General features: G+C 36.5%; 1 protein-coding gene across 1 annotated transcript; it reads right to left on the reverse strand.

The window, feature by feature from the left end:
- Positions 1 to 900: 900 nt before the first annotated feature.
- On the reverse strand, positions 901 to 18,734 carry LOC109054936 (5-hydroxytryptamine receptor 3A-like). The gene is made up of 9 exons (XM_042730517.1): positions 18,399 to 18,734; positions 5,528 to 5,688; positions 5,395 to 5,439; positions 5,041 to 5,150; positions 4,447 to 4,619; positions 4,030 to 4,190; positions 3,047 to 3,257; positions 1,751 to 1,882; positions 901 to 1,562 (listed from the first exon to the last, which is right to left on the reverse strand). Exons 1-9 carry the CDS (start codon positions 18,490 to 18,492, stop codon positions 1,297 to 1,299), a joined length of 1,353 nt encoding a protein of 450 aa, XP_042586451.1. The 5' UTR covers positions 18,493 to 18,734; the 3' UTR covers positions 901 to 1,296.
- Positions 18,735 to 19,501: the final 767 nt, after the last annotated feature.

The following is a 19,501-nucleotide window of genomic DNA, read 5'->3' on the forward strand; positions in this document are numbered from 1 at the left end:
TGAACAAGATGATTCATGAATATGTTTTGTCTATTTTCTCAAAATAAAAAAACAACGTTTTGTATATATGGAAAAAGGTTATATATATATATATATATATATATATATTCAGTGATGAGAAGTTAGTGTATTGGTTTGGAAAATGCATGATATTATAGGATGTATCCTAGCAAGCATACTGACTGATTGCTCTTTATTGATTATATCAGCAGAACTGCAGTAAGGTTGCATATACGTTAAGGTTACACAATACAATAGTTTACATGAGCCAAGATTTACAAATGCTTTAAAAAAAGTATTATTTATTTTAGTTCATGTCAATTTCTACATGCTCAAACCTGAACTCATGTTGAAAAAAAAAATACATTGATAAATGAACATTAACCAAGATTAGTCCCAATTTTAATTTGTGTTGTGCACAATAAGAAATTCATATAGATTTGTAATGATAAAGTAAATAATGACAAATTGTCATTTTTCATCCCTTTAATGCTCACATGTCCTAACACTCGGCTATAGGCTGGCCAATCAGCTATGCCATTATAATATTTACCTCTACTATTGATATTTCAGGTAATTTAAAAATTACTTATCTATTTAATACTTTTGCGTAATTATTTTTCTAATTTAAAATCGCCATAAAGATATCAGTAACTCTTTACAATAAAGTCCCAATAGTAAATGTTAGTTTAGCACTAACTAAAATTAACTAACAATGAGTAATACATTTGATACAGTGTTTATTAACCTTTATCATTTATTAATCAAAACACAGCTGTTCATTTTGAGCTCATGTTAGCTGACATATACATAATAACACAAACATATAAAACAACTTATTTTACAAATTCATTAATAAAAAATAAAAATAACAATAACAAATATATTTACACACATTAGACATTTTTCATGTTAGTTCATGTTAACTAATGTAGTTAACTAGTGTTAACTTTACTTTTACAGTACTTAAGTATGACGACCAGATGACACTTATGTTAAATGCACTTAAAATTGCAACCAATGTCTAAAGAAGCTAAAGACAGGTCACATATAATATAAAATATAATCGAAAGTAGACAGATAAAGTTAACAAAAATGTGTTATCTCTCAAATTCTATTGCTATAATTTCTGTCATGTCATTTTTAATTAGTAATGGATTTAAATTCATAATTAAATCAAATTACATATCACAGCCTTATATAGTATAATGTGCATAAACTACAATGGAAAACCAACACTGGCTAATCATAATCTAGTCATGCAAAAGAAGACTTTCCATCTCATGTAGAGGCCTATTAGGGGACATCTGCTACCAGGAACCAAGATCTGAACAGCGTTATCAGAAACACAATAACTGTGGTTACATACAGAAAGTAGAAGGTCACATCTATTATTGTTGCCACTCTGGTCCAGCTCAGGCATTTCCTCTCTTGTTGGTTCTGATGAGTAGCAGCAGCCTGAAACTCCACGAGGATCTGCTTCAGAACGTCCAGCGCAGGCAGCTGCTCTTCATGTCGGTCTGTAACTAAGTCCGGAGTGCCCTTCGTGTCCTTCACAGCATCTGTGAGAGCAATCATATAAACATAAGAGATACCAAGGACCAATTCTTTTCAAGGGCTCATAGTGGAATGAAATGGATTTACATGTTTCTCTGCCTGCTGCATTTTTTTTTTATTAGAGTTAACTAAAATAACGCTAAAACTAATAAACTTAAACCCCCTCATATTCAGATGTCGGGTAAATAATTACCAGAAAGAGCAGATAAGCTTTCCGTTGTTCTTCCTGGACCTGTCCGATTTCCTTTAGCCATAAGAAAATTCACAAGAATGGTCTCCAGAACGCTGATGCCAATGAGAGAGAAAATGACAACACAATAAACCCCTGTGAAAAACACACAAAAAAAATCAAATATAAATAATAATAATAAAATATATGTTTAAAGCAATAAAATTTTAAATCAAATTGAATTTATTTCATACAACACGGACAAGAAATTCTACTTTTTTAGCAAATAATGACATACTATTATTTAAACCGTTAATTATTATTTCTCAACCATTTGTTTTATTTTAAAAGAGTACAAATACATTGAATGACATAGGTGTTATAGCACAACATGTCAAATATTAAAAGGGTTTAGAAGCCCCCCTGCATAAACAGATTTTAGTTTTTATTGATATTTATATATTTTTTTTTATGTGCCATTAATGTTTTAAAAATGTCATTCATGTAAAATACTAAATCAACTATTCAAATAATTTTTTTGACTATTTAGTTGAATAATTGAATAGCCAATGACAGACAAAGCAGTAAAAGAGACTCATCTGAAAGGTACAATTAATCTTTGACTTATAACTTATATAAATAAACTTATATGACTTATATGTACATATTTAACTGTCCATACTTTATTTAAAGATATGTCACACTAGCAACACTATGAATGCAAATTCAATGGTTTTACAGAATAACCTATAGGTTTTAATGAAAGCGAAGATGTTTGAAATGTAAATCTAATTCATGGAGACATTTAATAATAACCCCATTAATTACAATAAGTATTGCATTTAAAAACAATAACACTAGTAATAACATACCACTTGGGGCTTCTGTGCTAATTCTGGGCAGCCCATCTTACCCCTGAGGCTCTAATTTTATCTTTTTACTTCGACATAAAAACTATAACTTTTACTCCATAAACCCCAGAACACGGATGTGTCCACAAATCCCTCATTAACAAACAGACACAAAAAACTTAGATATTCAACATGAAACAATGTCATAGATCGCTAATTTCCAGAGATGCAAAATTAGATCAATTAACCTCAAAAGTTTCAACCGACTAAATCTCACAAATATTGATATTCAGATGAAATGACAAAATTAAAAATAGCATAGCCATTTACTTAAAAATGCTGAGATGAAATTTTGTGCCATCTGTGGTCAAGAAAAAAAAATAAGGTGGGGGGGTGGGGAGCATCTAACCCCATCTCACCCTATGTATTATGAACTGCTCTAGATAATCAGTACAGTTGATAAACTCACCAATCAGGGGAACATCACTGGCAGTAGAGGGCAGCATGTCTTGAAGAAGCAGCAGTAACACAGAAATAGCCAGAAGCAGAGTTATTTTAAAACCCAACTTCTCTCCTCCACTTGAATCGATGAAGTAAGAGGCCAAATCCAGAATAAGGAAGTAAAATACTGGCATTAGAAAGTTAATGACATACAGTAAAGGTCTCCTCTTCATGGTGATCTGCAAGTAAGAAGAGAAACTTCTTTAATTGCTTTGTCAGAGCAGCTTTTGTCCGGTGCATTAACAGCGATCACAATATCTGATCCCAGTATCTCAGCTGTAAGGTTGAAAAGCTTGTTTTCTTTAGCAGTGGTTTTCATATTTAGTAACTGCCATTGGATGATACATCTACTACATAGTGAAGGGAAATGTAAGGTTCCCTTGTGAAAAAGAAGTACAATATACAGTAGTTATTAATTAAAAAGAATACTTATTATTGAAATAACACACTACTGAATGCACTGTCTTCTGACACTGAACTGCATGTTATTTACAATGAAAATGTATTACAGTTTAAATTTAAATGCTGAACTTTAGGGTTTGGAGCCATTTATGTCAGACTGAAGTACATCTTTATTATTATTATCTATATTATTATTATTATTACTATTATTATTATTATTATTATTATATCAGTTGTCTTTGAAATATGGTTAAAGTGAACTGCTGAATGCAATGACAAGCAAAATACACTTCAATGTCATTTCAATTGAAATGTGTATGTCATGTATTTAAATACACTGCAATTTAGTATTTCTGAAATATATTATTATTCTTACTGAAGTGGCTTACAGTGAAGTGCACAGATGACATTAATGGCAGGACAGTTAATCTGTAAAGACCAAGTATCTACCCCTAAGGTTTTCAAATGGTTCCAGCAGTGTTCATCGATAGAGAGAGTTTTAACACGAGCATTGCTCTGAGCAAGATGAATATGATGTTCGCTCCGTACCTTATATATCAGCAGATCCTGTAGTTCTCCTAGAGTAGAGACATTGGCTTTAGACATGTTTATACTGAGGAATTCCCACTCTCCCTGAGTCTGAAAGGCCTGCTTGGAGCTGAGGGTCAGGAATGATGCACCAGAGAACGGCCTGATTATGAGCTCCTCGCCTGAGAAAACACCACAACAAGACATTACAGTGACTGAATGTCAGAACTCCAGCAGGTGAAATATGAGTTGGGATTGTGCACCAATAGGCATATTTAGTCCATATTCATTACGCTTTTGATGTTTATGATCTGAAGTGTAATATTGCTCTTCCTGTCACTCAAATTCAAATACAAATACAGCATCTTGTGGGTGTAAATAATTGTTTTGAATTGTGCCCAACCCTGATCGACACTGATTTCTGAGTTTCAGATGTACTTGAATGGATCGGAGACTGAAGGGTAAAAGAGCAGCTTTGGACGTCGAAGGGAAACTTGTGCAGGTTCATCTTGCAGGCCGTGGTCACGGCAAAAGTGTTAGATGTTACAATAACCCCTTGATTCTGCAACTGGACATACTGATTCTCCTTTGTTGCAAACTCGGTCTTGATGCTGAATAGACAAATCAAAGTAACAGAAGTCAATTTTAAAGGGATAATTTACCTCAGAAATGAAAATTCATCATTTACTCATCCTCATGTCATTCAAAACTCATAAGACTTTTATTTATTTTCGAAATGTAAACATATTTTGAGATTTCTGTGCCTACACTGAAAGTTCAATCCATTAAAACTTTTACACCTTTACATATTTTATGAAGAAAATTTTAAAAGAAATCCATATGAATATTTGGGGATTATGATGTCAGAATCTTCTTGTTGTAATCAAACGCTCTTTTTGGACTGATAAGTTTTTTTGGACTTGAGTGTTTTTGTAAAACAGACCTCTCCTCCTATAAGGAATCCTTATATGAACCCTTTAAATTTTAATCATTCTGATTTACACTACATAAAAAAAAAAAACATTTTCAGACCTTTCAGTGATGACGATGTCTGGAGTCCAAACCATATCCTTTTTAATTGGACATACTTTGATTCCACAGAAGTCATCTGGATTCCATTTAGTGAAGTCACTGTACCAACCCTGAAAAGTTACGATTATTTAACAGTGATTATAGTGGTCAATGCTCCTTTTCCTCCTTGGAATCCTAAACATTTTTCTTACAAATAATATACACAAACGTATTCGTTTTACACTTCATCTTTAAAATAAACATAAAATAATGAGACCTTTCAAAGTATTGCTTCAGTTAAACAGTTACGAAGTTACTGGTTACAGAAAACTTCTTATTGTACAAGTTTTGTGAAAAGGTTTTGAAAACACTTACATGCGCAATTGTGACTTGTGTTGAGAGGCTCTGGGCTTTTTCATCCTGTAGAAAGAAAGACGTGTTGAGTGGTGATACTACAGCTGCTTGACTTCCTTTGTAATGGCATTCAGTTAAATCATGCTGCATTTACCACTTCTGTGATGGAGGTCACATACAGGTCTGTATAAACAGAGGTAGGGGTTCTCCAATTAACCACGGGCCGCAGGTACGTCATCTGAATGTCATCATTGGCCAAGCCGAGATGTTCGATAAGCGCCTTGTAGCTGCAGTTTCCAGCAGCAGACGCCGGCCCTGCACACATCCCACTCCATTCAAGTCTCACGTCACATTTAATCATTCATTCTGAAAATGTACTTCTTGACTAGTGGGTCTGTTCTGATAACAACAATACTAAAAGCAGACTCTAAAATGCAACTATCCATAGAGCTGTTTGTAGTTACCCTTTACACTTTATCATACTTCCGAAAAGAATACTTATTACAGAAATAATGTAATTAAGTGTGAAACGATTGTAGTGTTTTTGGACACTAATTGAGTAAAGTTTATATTAAATGCAGAATAATGTTAGAATGTTTTTGACCCACTTAAATAGTACTTAATTACATCTTTTTATGTAATTTCATAATCACTTCTGTCTTTAAAATAAGTGTACTGACAAGCGTTTAAGAGTTTAAACTACTTTAATATTTATTAACATTTTAATTTCTATTGAAACTAGTGCATTGTATTTAAAAATATTTGTAATTACACTTGTGATGAATTTGCAATTTAGCACATTGAAATATATTACATTTATTGTAATAATGAATAACACTACAGATAAATTATAATCGCGTACTTTACATATGCTTTATGTTAGTCCCTTTAAAGCATGAAAAAAGATTAAAACATGATTTAATGACTTTAAAGTTCAACATTTAATTCTGACATGATTAAAAGGTTTAATTTTTAAAAATGAAAATGAAAATAGTGCCTTTCTTTAAGTACACTTAAGTGGTCTTTTATATCGTTATATTATCTGAAAGTACAATTTATTTAAATATACTCTTAAGTGTGCAGGTGCACATTAAATACAATTAAGCACTTGTTTCACAAGCATAGATTGGAAATGGAAAACCTGACCCAGACAACACCCATCAACAGACTTTACAGCTGGACGTTTAAAACACACTTACCGACTGAAGCAAGATAAAACAGTAGCCACCCTAGATACATGGCAAAGGGTCAGATAGAGATTCAGTACTGAACAGGATTGACTGTCACATTTATATAGTGCAAATGAGAACCCTGTCCAACCTCCTCTTTTGTTCTTAGTTTTATCACGAGTGTGTGGAGCAAAAAGAGATAAAAACCTAAACAAAGAGCTGATGTCATTCATATGTCATTAATATACATGCTTTGTCTGATGTGCTGTTTGCCATTTGGTTTATGTCCTCGTCATGCCTGATAAAGTGTGAGTGTGTCTCACTTTTCTCATTGTTGAAACTAAAACTTCATAAAACCTATACATATTTTTTTTTAAAAAACTCAATATTGGCTGACATACTGTCACGATTGCTGCTACTGTAAGGGAACACGGAGCGCGGAAGGAGGAGACCTGGAGTACATCAACAAGGAATTTATTCACATCACGGGGAATCACACAAAGCATGAGGAGTAGACATAAACAATACCAGACAAAGGAATTAGGAACTGAACACTCTTTAAATATACAGACAAATGGGACTACAGACTACACACACCTGGGATCAATGGAACAACATTGGAAACACCTGGAATTAAATCAATCAACACAATGGGGACAGGAACACACAAAAAATACGGGACAGAGTCTGACATAACACCCCCCTCTGGAAGGCATGACCTCACGCCACATAACATCCAACGGGGAGGGGGGGGGTGCTCTGGAGGTCCCTCAGGACATACATGGGACAGTGGGAGTCCAGAGCGGTACCCATTCGGGAGGCCATGGTGGATCTGGAGATTCGGGAGGCCGTGGTGGAGCAGCCTCTGAGGCTGTGGCTCAAGCCCCCTCTTTGGCTGGAACCCTAGTACCCCCCCAAAAAAAATACTTGGGGAAATTTACTGGGTGTTCTAGGGGCCTAGAGCCCTCCCTGGGCTAAACAGGGGATCAGGAGGGGAACGGGGAAACAGGAGCCCATCTGGGGCTTAACTTGGGAACAGGAGCCCATCCGGGGCTTAACTTGGGAACAGGATATCGCTTACGTGATGCTGGCACTGGAGGGTACTCTGGAGGAGCAGGCACAGCAAAGCGTTTCGACGAGCAGACACCACAGGAATGAGTTTTGGGGCTGGAGCTGACACTTGAGTGTGCTCTGGAAGGTGCTTACGAGGAGCAGGCACTGGAGTGAGTTTCGGGGCTGGAACCGATACTTGAGTGTGCTCTGGAAGGTGCTCACGAGGAGCAGGCACTGGAGTGAGTTTTGGGGCTGGAGCCGACACTTGAGTGTGCTCTGGAAGGTGCTTACGAGGAGCTGGCACTGGAGTGAGTTTTGGGGCTGGAGCCGACACTTGAGTGTGCTCTGGAAGGTGCTTACGAGGAGCAGGCACTGGAGTGAGTTTTGGGGCTGGAGCCGACACTTGAGTGTGCTCTGGAAGGCGCTTACGAGGAGCAGGCACTGGAGTGAGCTTTGGGGCTGGCAGGCTTGCCACATTAACGACCGGCGTGCTTGGGTGAGCCGCGGCGGTGGTGGGCTTGACTTGGGAACTGCTGGCAGATGGGTCCAGGATCGGGATCAGAGGCTCTCCAGACACCGGAAGACTGCCTCCTTCCAGCCGAGGTTGGTGGTGTCTGGGAGCTCCGCGGGGCAATGGTATGTCATCCCGATCTGGAACAGCGGCACTAGGATTTCCCCCTCGAGGGAGCTGGCTAGAATTGACTGGGTCGGGCTCACCTGAGCCATGGCAATGAATATTGTTCATCCATTCAAAAAACTCTTAAAGAAAAGAAAAAAAAAAAAAAAAAAACAAAAAATGCTTATTTTTTGTATCGGTCCGGTATTCTGTCACTTTAGCTGCTACTGTAAGGGAACACGGAGCGCGGAACGAGGAGACCAGGAGTACATCAACAAGGAATTTATTCACAACACGGGGAATCACACGTAGCATGAGGAGTAGACATAAACAATACCGGACAAAGGAATTGGGAACTGAACACTCTTTAAATATACAGAGAAATGGGACTACAGACTACACACACCTGGGATCAATGGAACAACATTGGAAACACCTGGAATTAAATCAATCAACACAATGGGGACAGGAATATACACAAAACACGGGTACGAGTCTGACACATACAGTATAGCACTTCCAATATGGAGTTCACAGAGCCAGAAACAAAACACCCTGAAAGCTTGTTAACTAGTTCAGTAAAACATTCATCTAACCAATAGAGATGGTCCTGAAGACTATATAATTAGCTTTAATTATGTTCAAACTATTTTTGGCATAACTTGCACGTGACACATTCTTAATGGTTTTGTATTAAAATCAACATAAAGAGGCAGTTGATCATTTATTCACCCTCATGTCATTCCAAAATTGCATGACTTTTTTTTTTCCGTTTTAAATCATGTTCAAAATTCAGATATTTTAAAGAATGCTGGTAGCCAAACAGTTTCAGTTCCCACTGACTTCCATTGTATTAACAAAAAAATACAGTGTAAGTCAACGGGAAGCAAAACTACTTGGTTACCAACATTCTTTGAAACAACGTGAGGATGAGTAAATGATGACAGAACGTCCATTGTTGGGTGAACTATCCCTTTAAGAGATCCCAGAGATCCAGGTGTTTTTAAAGTCCAGTTTTAGTTTCAGAAATCCTCTTTTAATACACATCAGTCAGCAGTTTGAAATCTTTGAAGCAATAAAAGGAGATGTCACTGTGATCCACCACTGCAAAAGTGATTGGGACTTCCCTGCTTTGGAAGGACAGCTGCTTCATGCCGTGCAGATCAGGCACATGACCGACAAAACTGTGACATCAGAGATGGATCATACTACGAGGCCAAATCTAGCGTGTTATTAAACATTTTGATGAATGACTTGCATATTCCATTCCACTGCTAAATACTGCAAAAGCATCAAATGATTATCCAGTATGAATCAGCAGTCAGTGCCATCCAGCCACTGTATAAATAAGGCAAAATGACAAAACCAACAAAGCAGGGAAAAGACAATCACTCACCGTGAGCAATCATAATACAGGTAATAAGTCAGCAGACTCATCTCAGTGTATTGAGGCAGTGTGTTTACCAGCAGACACACATGCGGGTGTAAGGCTTTCCAGGGTGGCTCTTTTTAAACTCTGCCACCGTGTCCGGTTGGTAAACATCAAAACTAATCTTCTACTGCTCTGACGGGGACAAGCTGAGAAAACAGATCGTTTAAAACAGCAGCCCAATAATCTCAAACTCTTATTTGACTTCAACTTTGAGACAAAGGGCGAAGCTACCAGGTTACTCTGACAGAGCATATGTGACATTGCATAAATGCTCATTTAGGAAAGCACAGTACAGGATAGTAAAGGTGAGCTCTGCACACCTGGAAACCCCTACAGACCAGCTTGAAGATTTAATAATGCCAGCAGTTCACCTGCAGCATAACAGGACAAAAAGATGAATGTCACACGAAAGTAAGACAGCAAAAGGCATTCTCCACAAACAGTTCAAAAGGTGAACTATTATATCATTAATTTATTACAGCTAAGAGGCGTTGTTAGGCACGATGCAAAGCTGTTATAAATTCACTGTAAACGGTTTCACGGGGCCTATATACGTAGTTAGGTTTCACAGAATAAAACAGAACAAATAAAGTGTAATGATATTAATAAAAACAGTATTCTTCCGCCAAACAATGTAGTTCCTCTTCAGCTGTTTTCTCTGTATTCAGCTGTCTCTCGTATGTGGATGGGACTCAACTGTGTGAAAGATTAGATTATATTATAGAAATATTGCATAATATCATTCTGTAGAAAAGTTGGTACAAACACGCAAATGATTGTATTAAGAATAAGTACATGACTGTTACCTGAGGTCAAATCTGTTCACAACATACCAATCCCTTTTCAAATGTCCAAAAACCTAAATTAAAGAAGACAAATTACACTTACGCATGTTTAAAGGTGCGGTTTTATTGTATGTTTCGCTCTTTTTTGTTAAAGTGGTTTTGAACTCAAACTCAAACATTTGTCAAAAGTGTAAAACAATTTTAATGAAACTTGAGTTGCTTCAGTCCAGTAAATATTCCTCTTAAAATATAGTTAAGTGTCAGATAAAGTGACGTTGACAGCCGACAAAAGGGGGCGCTAATGCAATCTATTTTTGCTTATAAGAAACCGAAACTGCCGTATACGGCCCGCAATGTCTTTTAGTACGACCCGCTGGATCATTTTTGACTCGGATAATCAATTTCAAAATATTTCAAATGTAAGTCACATAAAGATTGCTTTCAGTTTATGATGATAATACTATCTCCAACCAGGAGAGGTCCCTAGTTTCCAGCCGCTCCTGTATTAATTTCAGTGTAGTTGGAAGTGCACTCTAATGTAAACATCACTATTATTAGCAAATAGTAAATGAAAAACCGACCATGAAAACAGAATTTTCAAGTCAAGATGGTAAACAGATTATCTTTTTAAGATGGTTATCAGATTATATTTACTAAGTTCAAGGGGATACTTATGTAAGGAATAATTGACGACGGGCCGTTGAATTATTAGAAAAATAATGCACACCCGAGGTGGTGATGCGGCAATGACGTGAAGCGGATTGGCCGTTACACCTCATGTGCATTAACTACACTGCTCAAAAAAATTAAAGGAACACTTTTTAATCAGAGTATAGCATCAAGTAAATTAAACTTCTGGGATATTGATCTGGTCAGTTACGTAGCAGAGGGGGTTGTTAATTCATTTCAGCTGCTTTGGTGTTAATAAAATTGACAAAAGGTGCACTAGATGGGCAACCATTAGAAAACCTCCAAAACAGGAATGGTTTCACAGGTGGAAGCCACTTACATTTTTTTCCCTACTCATCTTTTCTGATTGTTTTTCACTAGTTTTGCATTTGGCTAGGGTCAGTGTCACTACTGGTAACATGAGGGGATACCTGGACCCTACAAAGTTTGCACAGGCAGTCCAACTCTCCCAGGACGGCGCATCAATATGTGCCATTGCCAGAAGGTTTGCTGTGTCTCCCTGCACAGTCTCAAGAGCATGTAGGAGATTCCAGGAGACAGGCAGTTACTCTAGGAGAGCTGGACAGGGCAGTAGAAGGTCCTTAACCCATCAGCAGGACCTGTATCTGCTCCTTTGTGTGCAAGGAGGAACAGGATGAGCACTGCCAGAGCCGTACAAAATGACCTCCAGCAGGCCACTGGTGTGAATGCCTCTGAGAAAACAATCAGAAACAGACTGCATGAGGGTGGCCTGAGGGCCTGACGTCCTCTAGTGGGCTCTGTGCTCACTGCCTGGCACCGTGTAGCTTGATTGGCATTTGCCATTGAACATCAGAATTGGCAGGTCCGCCTCTGGCGCTCTGTGCTTTTCACAGGTTCACCCTGAGCACGTGTGACAGATGTAAAAGGGTCTGGAAAAGCGGTGGAGAATGTTATGCTGCCTGTAACATTGTTCAGCATGACCGGTTTGGTGGTGGGACAGTGATGGTCTGGGAAGGCATATCCATGGAGGAACACACAGAGACCTCTACAGGCTAGACAATGGCACACTTACTGCCATGCTGGTGCATTGGGTCCTTGTTCCTCCTGGTGCACGACAATGCCCAGCCTCATATGGCGAGAGTATGCAGTTAGGTCTAGGTGGATGAAGGAATAGATACCATTGAATTTGCCCCACGCTCGCCTGACCTAAATCCAATAGAACACCGCCAGGTTGACGTCGCCAGGTTGCACCTCAGACTGTCCAGGAGCTCAGTGATGTCCTGGTCCAGATCTGGGAGGGAATACAGGACACCATCCTTCGTCTCATTGGGAGCGTGCCCTGACGTTGTCAGGCATGCATACAAGCAAATGGGGGCCATACAAACTACGGAGTACCATTCTGAGTTGCTGCAATGAAATTTCAGCTTAATGGACTAGCCTGCTGTATCCTTTTTTCACTTTAATTTTGAGTGTCTTTGAATTCAGCCCTCTGTAGGTTGATAATTTTCATTTCCATTAAACAATGTGGCATCTTTTCATCCCTAACAAATTACCCAGTCCATATCAGTATAGATGTCCTGCATGATATTTTTCCCCATTGAGATCTGAAGTTTTCAAAGTGTTCCTTTAATTCTTTTGAGCAGTGTATAAAACTTGTGCAGATAAGCTAATTCAGAAGGAAAACTCTGTTGTCAACAAAATCTTTTTGCCAAATGCATGACAGAAATGTTTGCACTGAACTATGTTCTTAGGGTTTCCGCGGGTCCTTAAAAAGTCTTAAATCGTTTACATTTAAGGCCATGTAGACTCTAAAATGAGACAGAAAGTCTTAATTATAAGAGGTCTTAAATTTGGGAACAGAAAGACAAGAATTGCAATATAGATTAGTATGTAAATTAAACTTCAAAAGGCTATGATTTCACTGAATAAACATGTTTCAGAGTCACGCGAGCTGCTTTGTGCTCCGGTTACCGGGGGAACTGCTAACGTTAGTTCCGAAAGTGAAACCTGCTGCTGCAGAGAACGAATCTGCTTTTTCAATAAGCCCGCCTGCTGTTTTTGCTACATGTTTTTAAATGTGAACCAGTGGATCGACAAAAAGCTAATGCATTATAAAAATCTAAACAAGATATATTTATGTAATTGAATATAAATTATTAATAATAGCCTAATTGTTTAAATTAATATAATAATTGATACTTTTGACTCTTCCCTTTTCTTAAAATTTGTTTAAAGGCTGAAATGTGAGGTGCAGGTCATAAAAGGTCTTTAAAGCTCTTAAATTTTATTTAAAAAATCCTGCAGTTACCCGGTTATTTTATGGTACCATTTGGAATAACTATTTATTTATTTATTTATTTATTTATTTATTTATTTTTAATAAGCCCCTTTTAACTGTCCTCTTATGTTGTTTTGAGAATGTTCTGTAATAAAAAATAAATAAATAAATAGGACCTCTGTACATTTGTTTGTTGCAAATTTACAGACAATGCAATTGAGATGTTTATTTGTTGGTGTGATATTGCTGTCAACTGACAACAAAGTTTTCCGTCTGAATTAGCTTAACTGCACAAGCTTTATACTTAATAAAATCTTTTAAAACAAATTACATTAATTATACTTTAATTTCCTTCAATAAAAAGGCCCATCCCTGCTCCAGAGCATTTAGCCTATGAGCACTATATTAAAATCCCAGGACACCCCTAGTCCAAACGTTCACTGCTATTTATTACTTTGCATTGTCTGACATTAATATTCAATTCATTCATAAAGAGACAGCAGCGATTCTACAATGGGTTACATTTGAGAGATAGGCCTATTGAGTTAGAAAATAAATTAAAATACCTATAAGGTGATAAGTCTGATTAACATAACACACACACACACACACACAGAGAGAGAGAGAGAGAGACGTGTGAATACTCGAATAGAATAATTCTGTTTTCTAGATTCTAGGTTTATGCTTATTATTATCATATTTCACATTTTGCATTCTGCTCTTTTTCTATAGATTTCAAGTATTTTAGTTCATACAATAATACATTTATTTCAATCTCCTGATGAAAAAAAAGGAAACCATCACATAATTTGTAATGGTTTTACTGGTTATAATGAAATTGTATTGGTTGTAATGGAAACTGTAATGGTCTGTTGGTCTCTACTGGTAATTGGTCTCCTTCTGTTGGTGGCTTATGTTAAAACCATTACATCCTAATGTAATATGTCCCAGAAAACACACTACATGATACCACTATTTAATGTTTAAAATGGTTAAAAGCTGATGGTTTCCAGTGGTATTTGTAGTGGAAATCATTAGAATTTATGTTATTTATTCGTTTTTTAAATTTAGTTTTGTTATATGACCTTTATAAACTTTTTCTTTTCTTTTTTTAGCAAAAAGATTAATTAATACTGTCTAAGAAACCTTTTATCATGCCTTTATTTAATTTTTCTACTTTTCAAATTTCCTTCATGTATAGATTTTGTTTTACCATCATCATAGACCCAGACTTTCAAAGTATAAAAAATAAAATAATTTATAAAAATAAGAATTATAATGTTTAAAATTATGATCGTATAAACAAAGACTGAAATAAAGACATTTCAATACTGATTGTGTGAAAATTATTAGTGTGAGTTATTTATACAAATCATGACTGCTTCTGTTTATCATCTCCACTAGACGTGAAAACAAGGTTACTATTACTTTAGAGCAGAATATTTTTATTATATCATTTACAACCAAGCAGTAACTCGCAAATTATGCAAACAGTATGAAATTACTATGTTTCAATGCATTTCATTGCAAAATGTTCACAGTGTCAATTGCAACACGTAATGTTGAAGAATCTGAGATGTGGGGAGGATGACTTTTGTTCACCGTTTTTAACAAAAATTGGAGAATTCTACTCATGTATGTATACTATTGGAAATTGCTGGTAGAAAAAAATGAAATAAATAGTGAGAGCGTGTTTGATAATGTTTGTTTGGAGGTGCTCATAATCGAAAGACCTCACATAAATGTCAGTGTGACGGATGGAGACAAATGGGAGTTGATCCTCACATATACAGAGGGTTATTAAAAATCTGCAGCAGATAAATTTCTATAAACTGACAACATTATTTTCTGTCATACCCATGTGGCACGTGACTTTTGCGTGTTTGTTGGCTCGCGCATGTTTCCTGTTTCCAGCCTGACTCGGGAGAGTTACTCCACAAACTAACGGAGCAAACGCTTTATTACAGGGGAAAAAATGATAACGCTACCTAAGCAGCTCTGAATATGCATTGTGTTTGTGAGCATCTGTAGATGTGTGTCTGTCTGCCATATTCACTCACTGCTGCCTGTCTCCGTCGATTCAGGGTCCTAGTGCGCAAAGACTAAAAAGTTCATTCATGCAATTGAGCGTCTTTACCAGTAGATGGCAGCACAGAACATAGTGCACGAAGGGGTGACGTATTTTTGTAGGCGAAAACTTTTAAACGAGTTGCATTTACACTTTTCGTCCTGATGTCAGTGTTTTTTGTTTGTTTGTTTGTTTGTTTGTTTGTTTTTTTAATGCCCAAATTAGGTGTGTGTTAAGCACAAGTGCAAGATATTGTCACATTTTATTTTGCATCATAAAATGCATCAGTAATAATATCTTGTCTTGAAAAAGGTGGTCGCTAACAAGTGTCTATAAATGGGACCACAGAGGTTGTCGGGGACATTAAACGTCACACCAAACTGAAAACTCATCTAACTATTCCTACTTGCTTTCTCAGCCTCGTTGTGTTTATAATTGCACTCTTGCAAACTATTATAACTAATTTTTTTAAATATGGAAAGCGTTGTCAGAAGCTTAATGGTGGTGATGTTTAAATCATACAACGTGGCCTATAGTTTGTTTATAGTGTAGTTTTTTTTAACTTGTGCCGACTGTATTTATGCTTTAGAATTCATAAAAGCTGTGTTCATTTGTGGATATTATCATAAAATCACAAACTTTTGTTGGTCACAGAGCTTATTTTCTGCAATAATACAAAAGCCCAGATTCTCAGACAGGGCTTAGCATAAGCCAGGACTAGGCCTTAGTTAAATTAGAATATTTAAGCAGTTTTTATTAAAATGACTTTAAAAAAGACATTACTAGTGTGCATCTTGAGACAAAACAATGAAACAGACATATTTTAAGATATGCCAGTGCGAGTTGTTTTTAGTCGAGACAACTCAAACATGCATTTTAGTCTAGGACTATCCCTAAGCCTTGTCTGTTATTCATTATCATGAATATTATTTAAAACCACTGTCAGGCAGACCATAGAGCTACTGTCTACACGACTTTCAAAAAGTCACATGAGAGCTTTTGTGAGAGGAAGAGGAAGCTTTTTGAAGGTTAACTAGTGTGTTCATGATGAACGTCTGTGGAAAAGAGATGTAAAAGTTCTGGTCCACAACAAAAATAACAGCGTAGGGCTGAACAGATTTTTAGGTGAACTATTTACTCCTTTAATTGATTGATTTTTATTGGTCTTTTCATATATGTCTAGTGAAGTGCACTGGCTGTGGCTGATGCCCCAGATGCCGCCCTGCTGAAGTGTTGTCAGGGGTATCAGGTGAAAGGTGTGAATGGTGACGTGTGTTTGGCCGTATCACGCATCCAGCTCTCTTTTGTTTGACCTGAATGGCCATAAAGCTCAGCCACCTGACCCCAGCGATGAGGCAGACACCTCACAGACCAAAACACTGCCACTACAGCTGTACTTGCAGCTCCTCCCTCAGGCCTGCGCACCTCCACCCCCTTCCTGAAAGTCAACAATAAAGCACGTTTCCAGTAAGCCGAATAGCTTCACAAGTCCTACCCATTGCCATGGCAACAAACACTTTAAATGACAGTGGAGTCTCTCTTGACCAAGTGAGGCCACCCATGCAGAGAAATGCATGGCACAACATGACATGTTCTGTACGTATATATATATATATATATATATATATATATATATATATATATATATATATATATATATATATATATATACACTCCAAGAGATGCATCACATTCTGTTCTTGTATTTTTGGATACTGTTAGTGGGTCATTCCTGATATTCTGTCTTTATATGTTGTATAAAATATTCAGCTTACTATGTTTATTCTTTGTCTTCCCTTGCGAAAAAAGTGTGGTCAGTTATATTGAATGTGCTTTTGTAGTGTACTTGAAAAAATATATATATTTTTATAGTCATTAAAAAAGAGAGACTTAGACGAATGTCTCTTAACACACTTAAGTCCACTTTTTAAAAAGTGCACTTTGTAATAATGTGAAATTAAATGCTTTACTTTAAAGTGCGTTTTAAATCATGTTGTAATGATCTTTTGACGTGCTTGTAAAGAAGTACACTGTTGACTAACATACTAAAGCACATGTTTAGAAACAGTCATGATAGTCTCTCTCTTTAAGTGTCTTTTAAGATTTGAACTACAAGTGAAAACTATAAGACTTACATGGCTTTCCAACTTCAAACTAGGTTTCAAATGGTTTAAAACTTCTGAATAGGCCTGTCAAGCAAATCTGCCTTGACAAAAATTTTTTTAGTATCCATATGCAAATATAATATTTTTACATATGCATTTCCTTACATGAAATATATTGTTTAATTAATCAAAAATATATATAAAACCTGTTAAATATTGGAATAGTTTCATATATTAATCAGTGTTAGGGGTACCACATTACAAGTAAAGTCCATTACATAATCAGATTACTTTTTTAAGTAACTAGTAAAGTAGCACATTACTTTTAAATTACGGTAGTCTTTTAGACACCTCTGTCCCCATTTTGAGAGAAATTGGGAGTGAGGTGAACTGGCCAATGCATTTTTCATTCAGCTTGAGGCTTATTGATTTCCCTTATGGTGTGAAAGGGCTTGTACATTTGCCAAAAAAAAAAAAAAAAAAAAAAAAAACAGGTGGCAAAAAGCAATTCAAAAGTAATGTAATGCATTACTTTCCTTAATTAGTTACTTTTTTATGGAGTAACGCAATGTTTTAATGCAAAAAAGTAACTTTCTCCAACACTAATATTAAAATATATATCTAGCCCATAAATATGCATGTGTAATAAATCTTTGTACATTCATGTCATGTATTCATGTACATCCATCCTAAAACCTGTCCATGCATGTTGACATTATATAAGCAAATATAAAATATTTATTTAAAAAATTTACAAAAACATATTTAAACAATATGTATATATAAACATATATCAATTTATTTTGTTTAACACATCATTAATTACATTTCTGTATGGGTAAACTTGAACAGTTGGACTGAAACTTACCATTAGCATACAGTAGCACAGAGGCTCTGAAAACTTCTTTTTCAAGGGTGTTTGAGTTACTGGCTACATGTGTTACTGCACTGGTGTAAGACATGAGGGGTCTCAATGAAAGCGAACGAGTGTAAACAAAGCACTAAGGGCAGATTAACAGATTAGTGCTGAAGGAAGCAAAACTACCCAATGAGTCTGTGACGCTGAAGGTAAATCATTTGTCCTCAGTGTGGCTTTGTTTGCAAATAGTTTCAATGGTGTTAGCTTCTGCACTGCAGACCTGTTTGCCCAGGACTCTTTAAAGCAGAGATCTCCAACCCTGCTCCTGGAGAGCTACTGTCCTACAGACTTCAGTTCCAACCCAGCACACCTGTCTGTAATTATCAAGTAGCCCTGAACACCTTGATTAGCTGCTTCAGGTGTGTTTGATTGGGGTTGGAGCTGAAATCTGCAGGACAGTAGCTCTCCAGGAGCAGGGTTGGAGACTCTTTGATTTTCAGAATTTAGTGGTTTCCTTTGTAGCCTTCAAACTTTATTTTTCAAAAAGATGCATGAAACTGACTGAAATAAACAAGATGCCTATATTATTAATTTTAAATTTATATAGATTTAATCGCATCAAATGGGAAGTCAACAGTACTTGAACCACCTGTTATTTTACCCAGAAAGCTGACTATATATATATATATATATATATATATATATATCCAGAATGAAATGGAAGGTTGTGAAAGAAAGAAAAACAGTTGTATTTGATTCAGATAGGATTAAAATCACAAAGTAAGCCTGAGAAACAGAAATTTACCAAAGCAAACTAGACTTTCCCAAATAGGCCTAGAGTTGATAATCAAGTTGACCTTTTAATATGACCTCTGTTTTAACATAGTGTTTTGCAAACCAATGGTCTGCACAAAAGTGGAAGAAAAAACCCAACGGCTCTGCCGATTTTAGACGAGACAGACCCAATTCAGTGCATTAAACAGCGGATTAGACTCTATGTGATTAGACTCTCTGATCATTAGAGAGTCACATGCTATAAAAGACTCCAACACATCCCAGGACCCGGCGGTTAAGCGTCTCTGAATGGGATGTAGAGAATCACACACAAAGCT

This window comes from Cyprinus carpio, chromosome A3, assembly GCF_018340385.1.
Source record: "Cyprinus carpio isolate SPL01 chromosome A3, ASM1834038v1, whole genome shotgun sequence".
In the NCBI taxonomy this organism is placed as follows: Eukaryota; Metazoa; Chordata; class Actinopteri; order Cypriniformes; family Cyprinidae; genus Cyprinus; species Cyprinus carpio.

Coding starts and splice junctions, on each gene's coding strand:
- LOC109054936 (XM_042730517.1), bottom strand. CDS start 18,492: ATGTCTTACACCAGTGCAGTAACACATGTAGCCAGTAACTCAAACACC. Junction 5,689..18,398: donor TGTGCTACTGTATGCTAATG/GTAAGTTTCAGT, acceptor GGATGTGTGCAG/GGCCGGCGTCTGCTGCTGGA. Junction 4,191..4,446: donor TCAGTCTCCGATCCATTCAA/GTACATCTGAAA, acceptor GTGTTTTCTCAG/GCGAGGAGCTCATAATCAGG.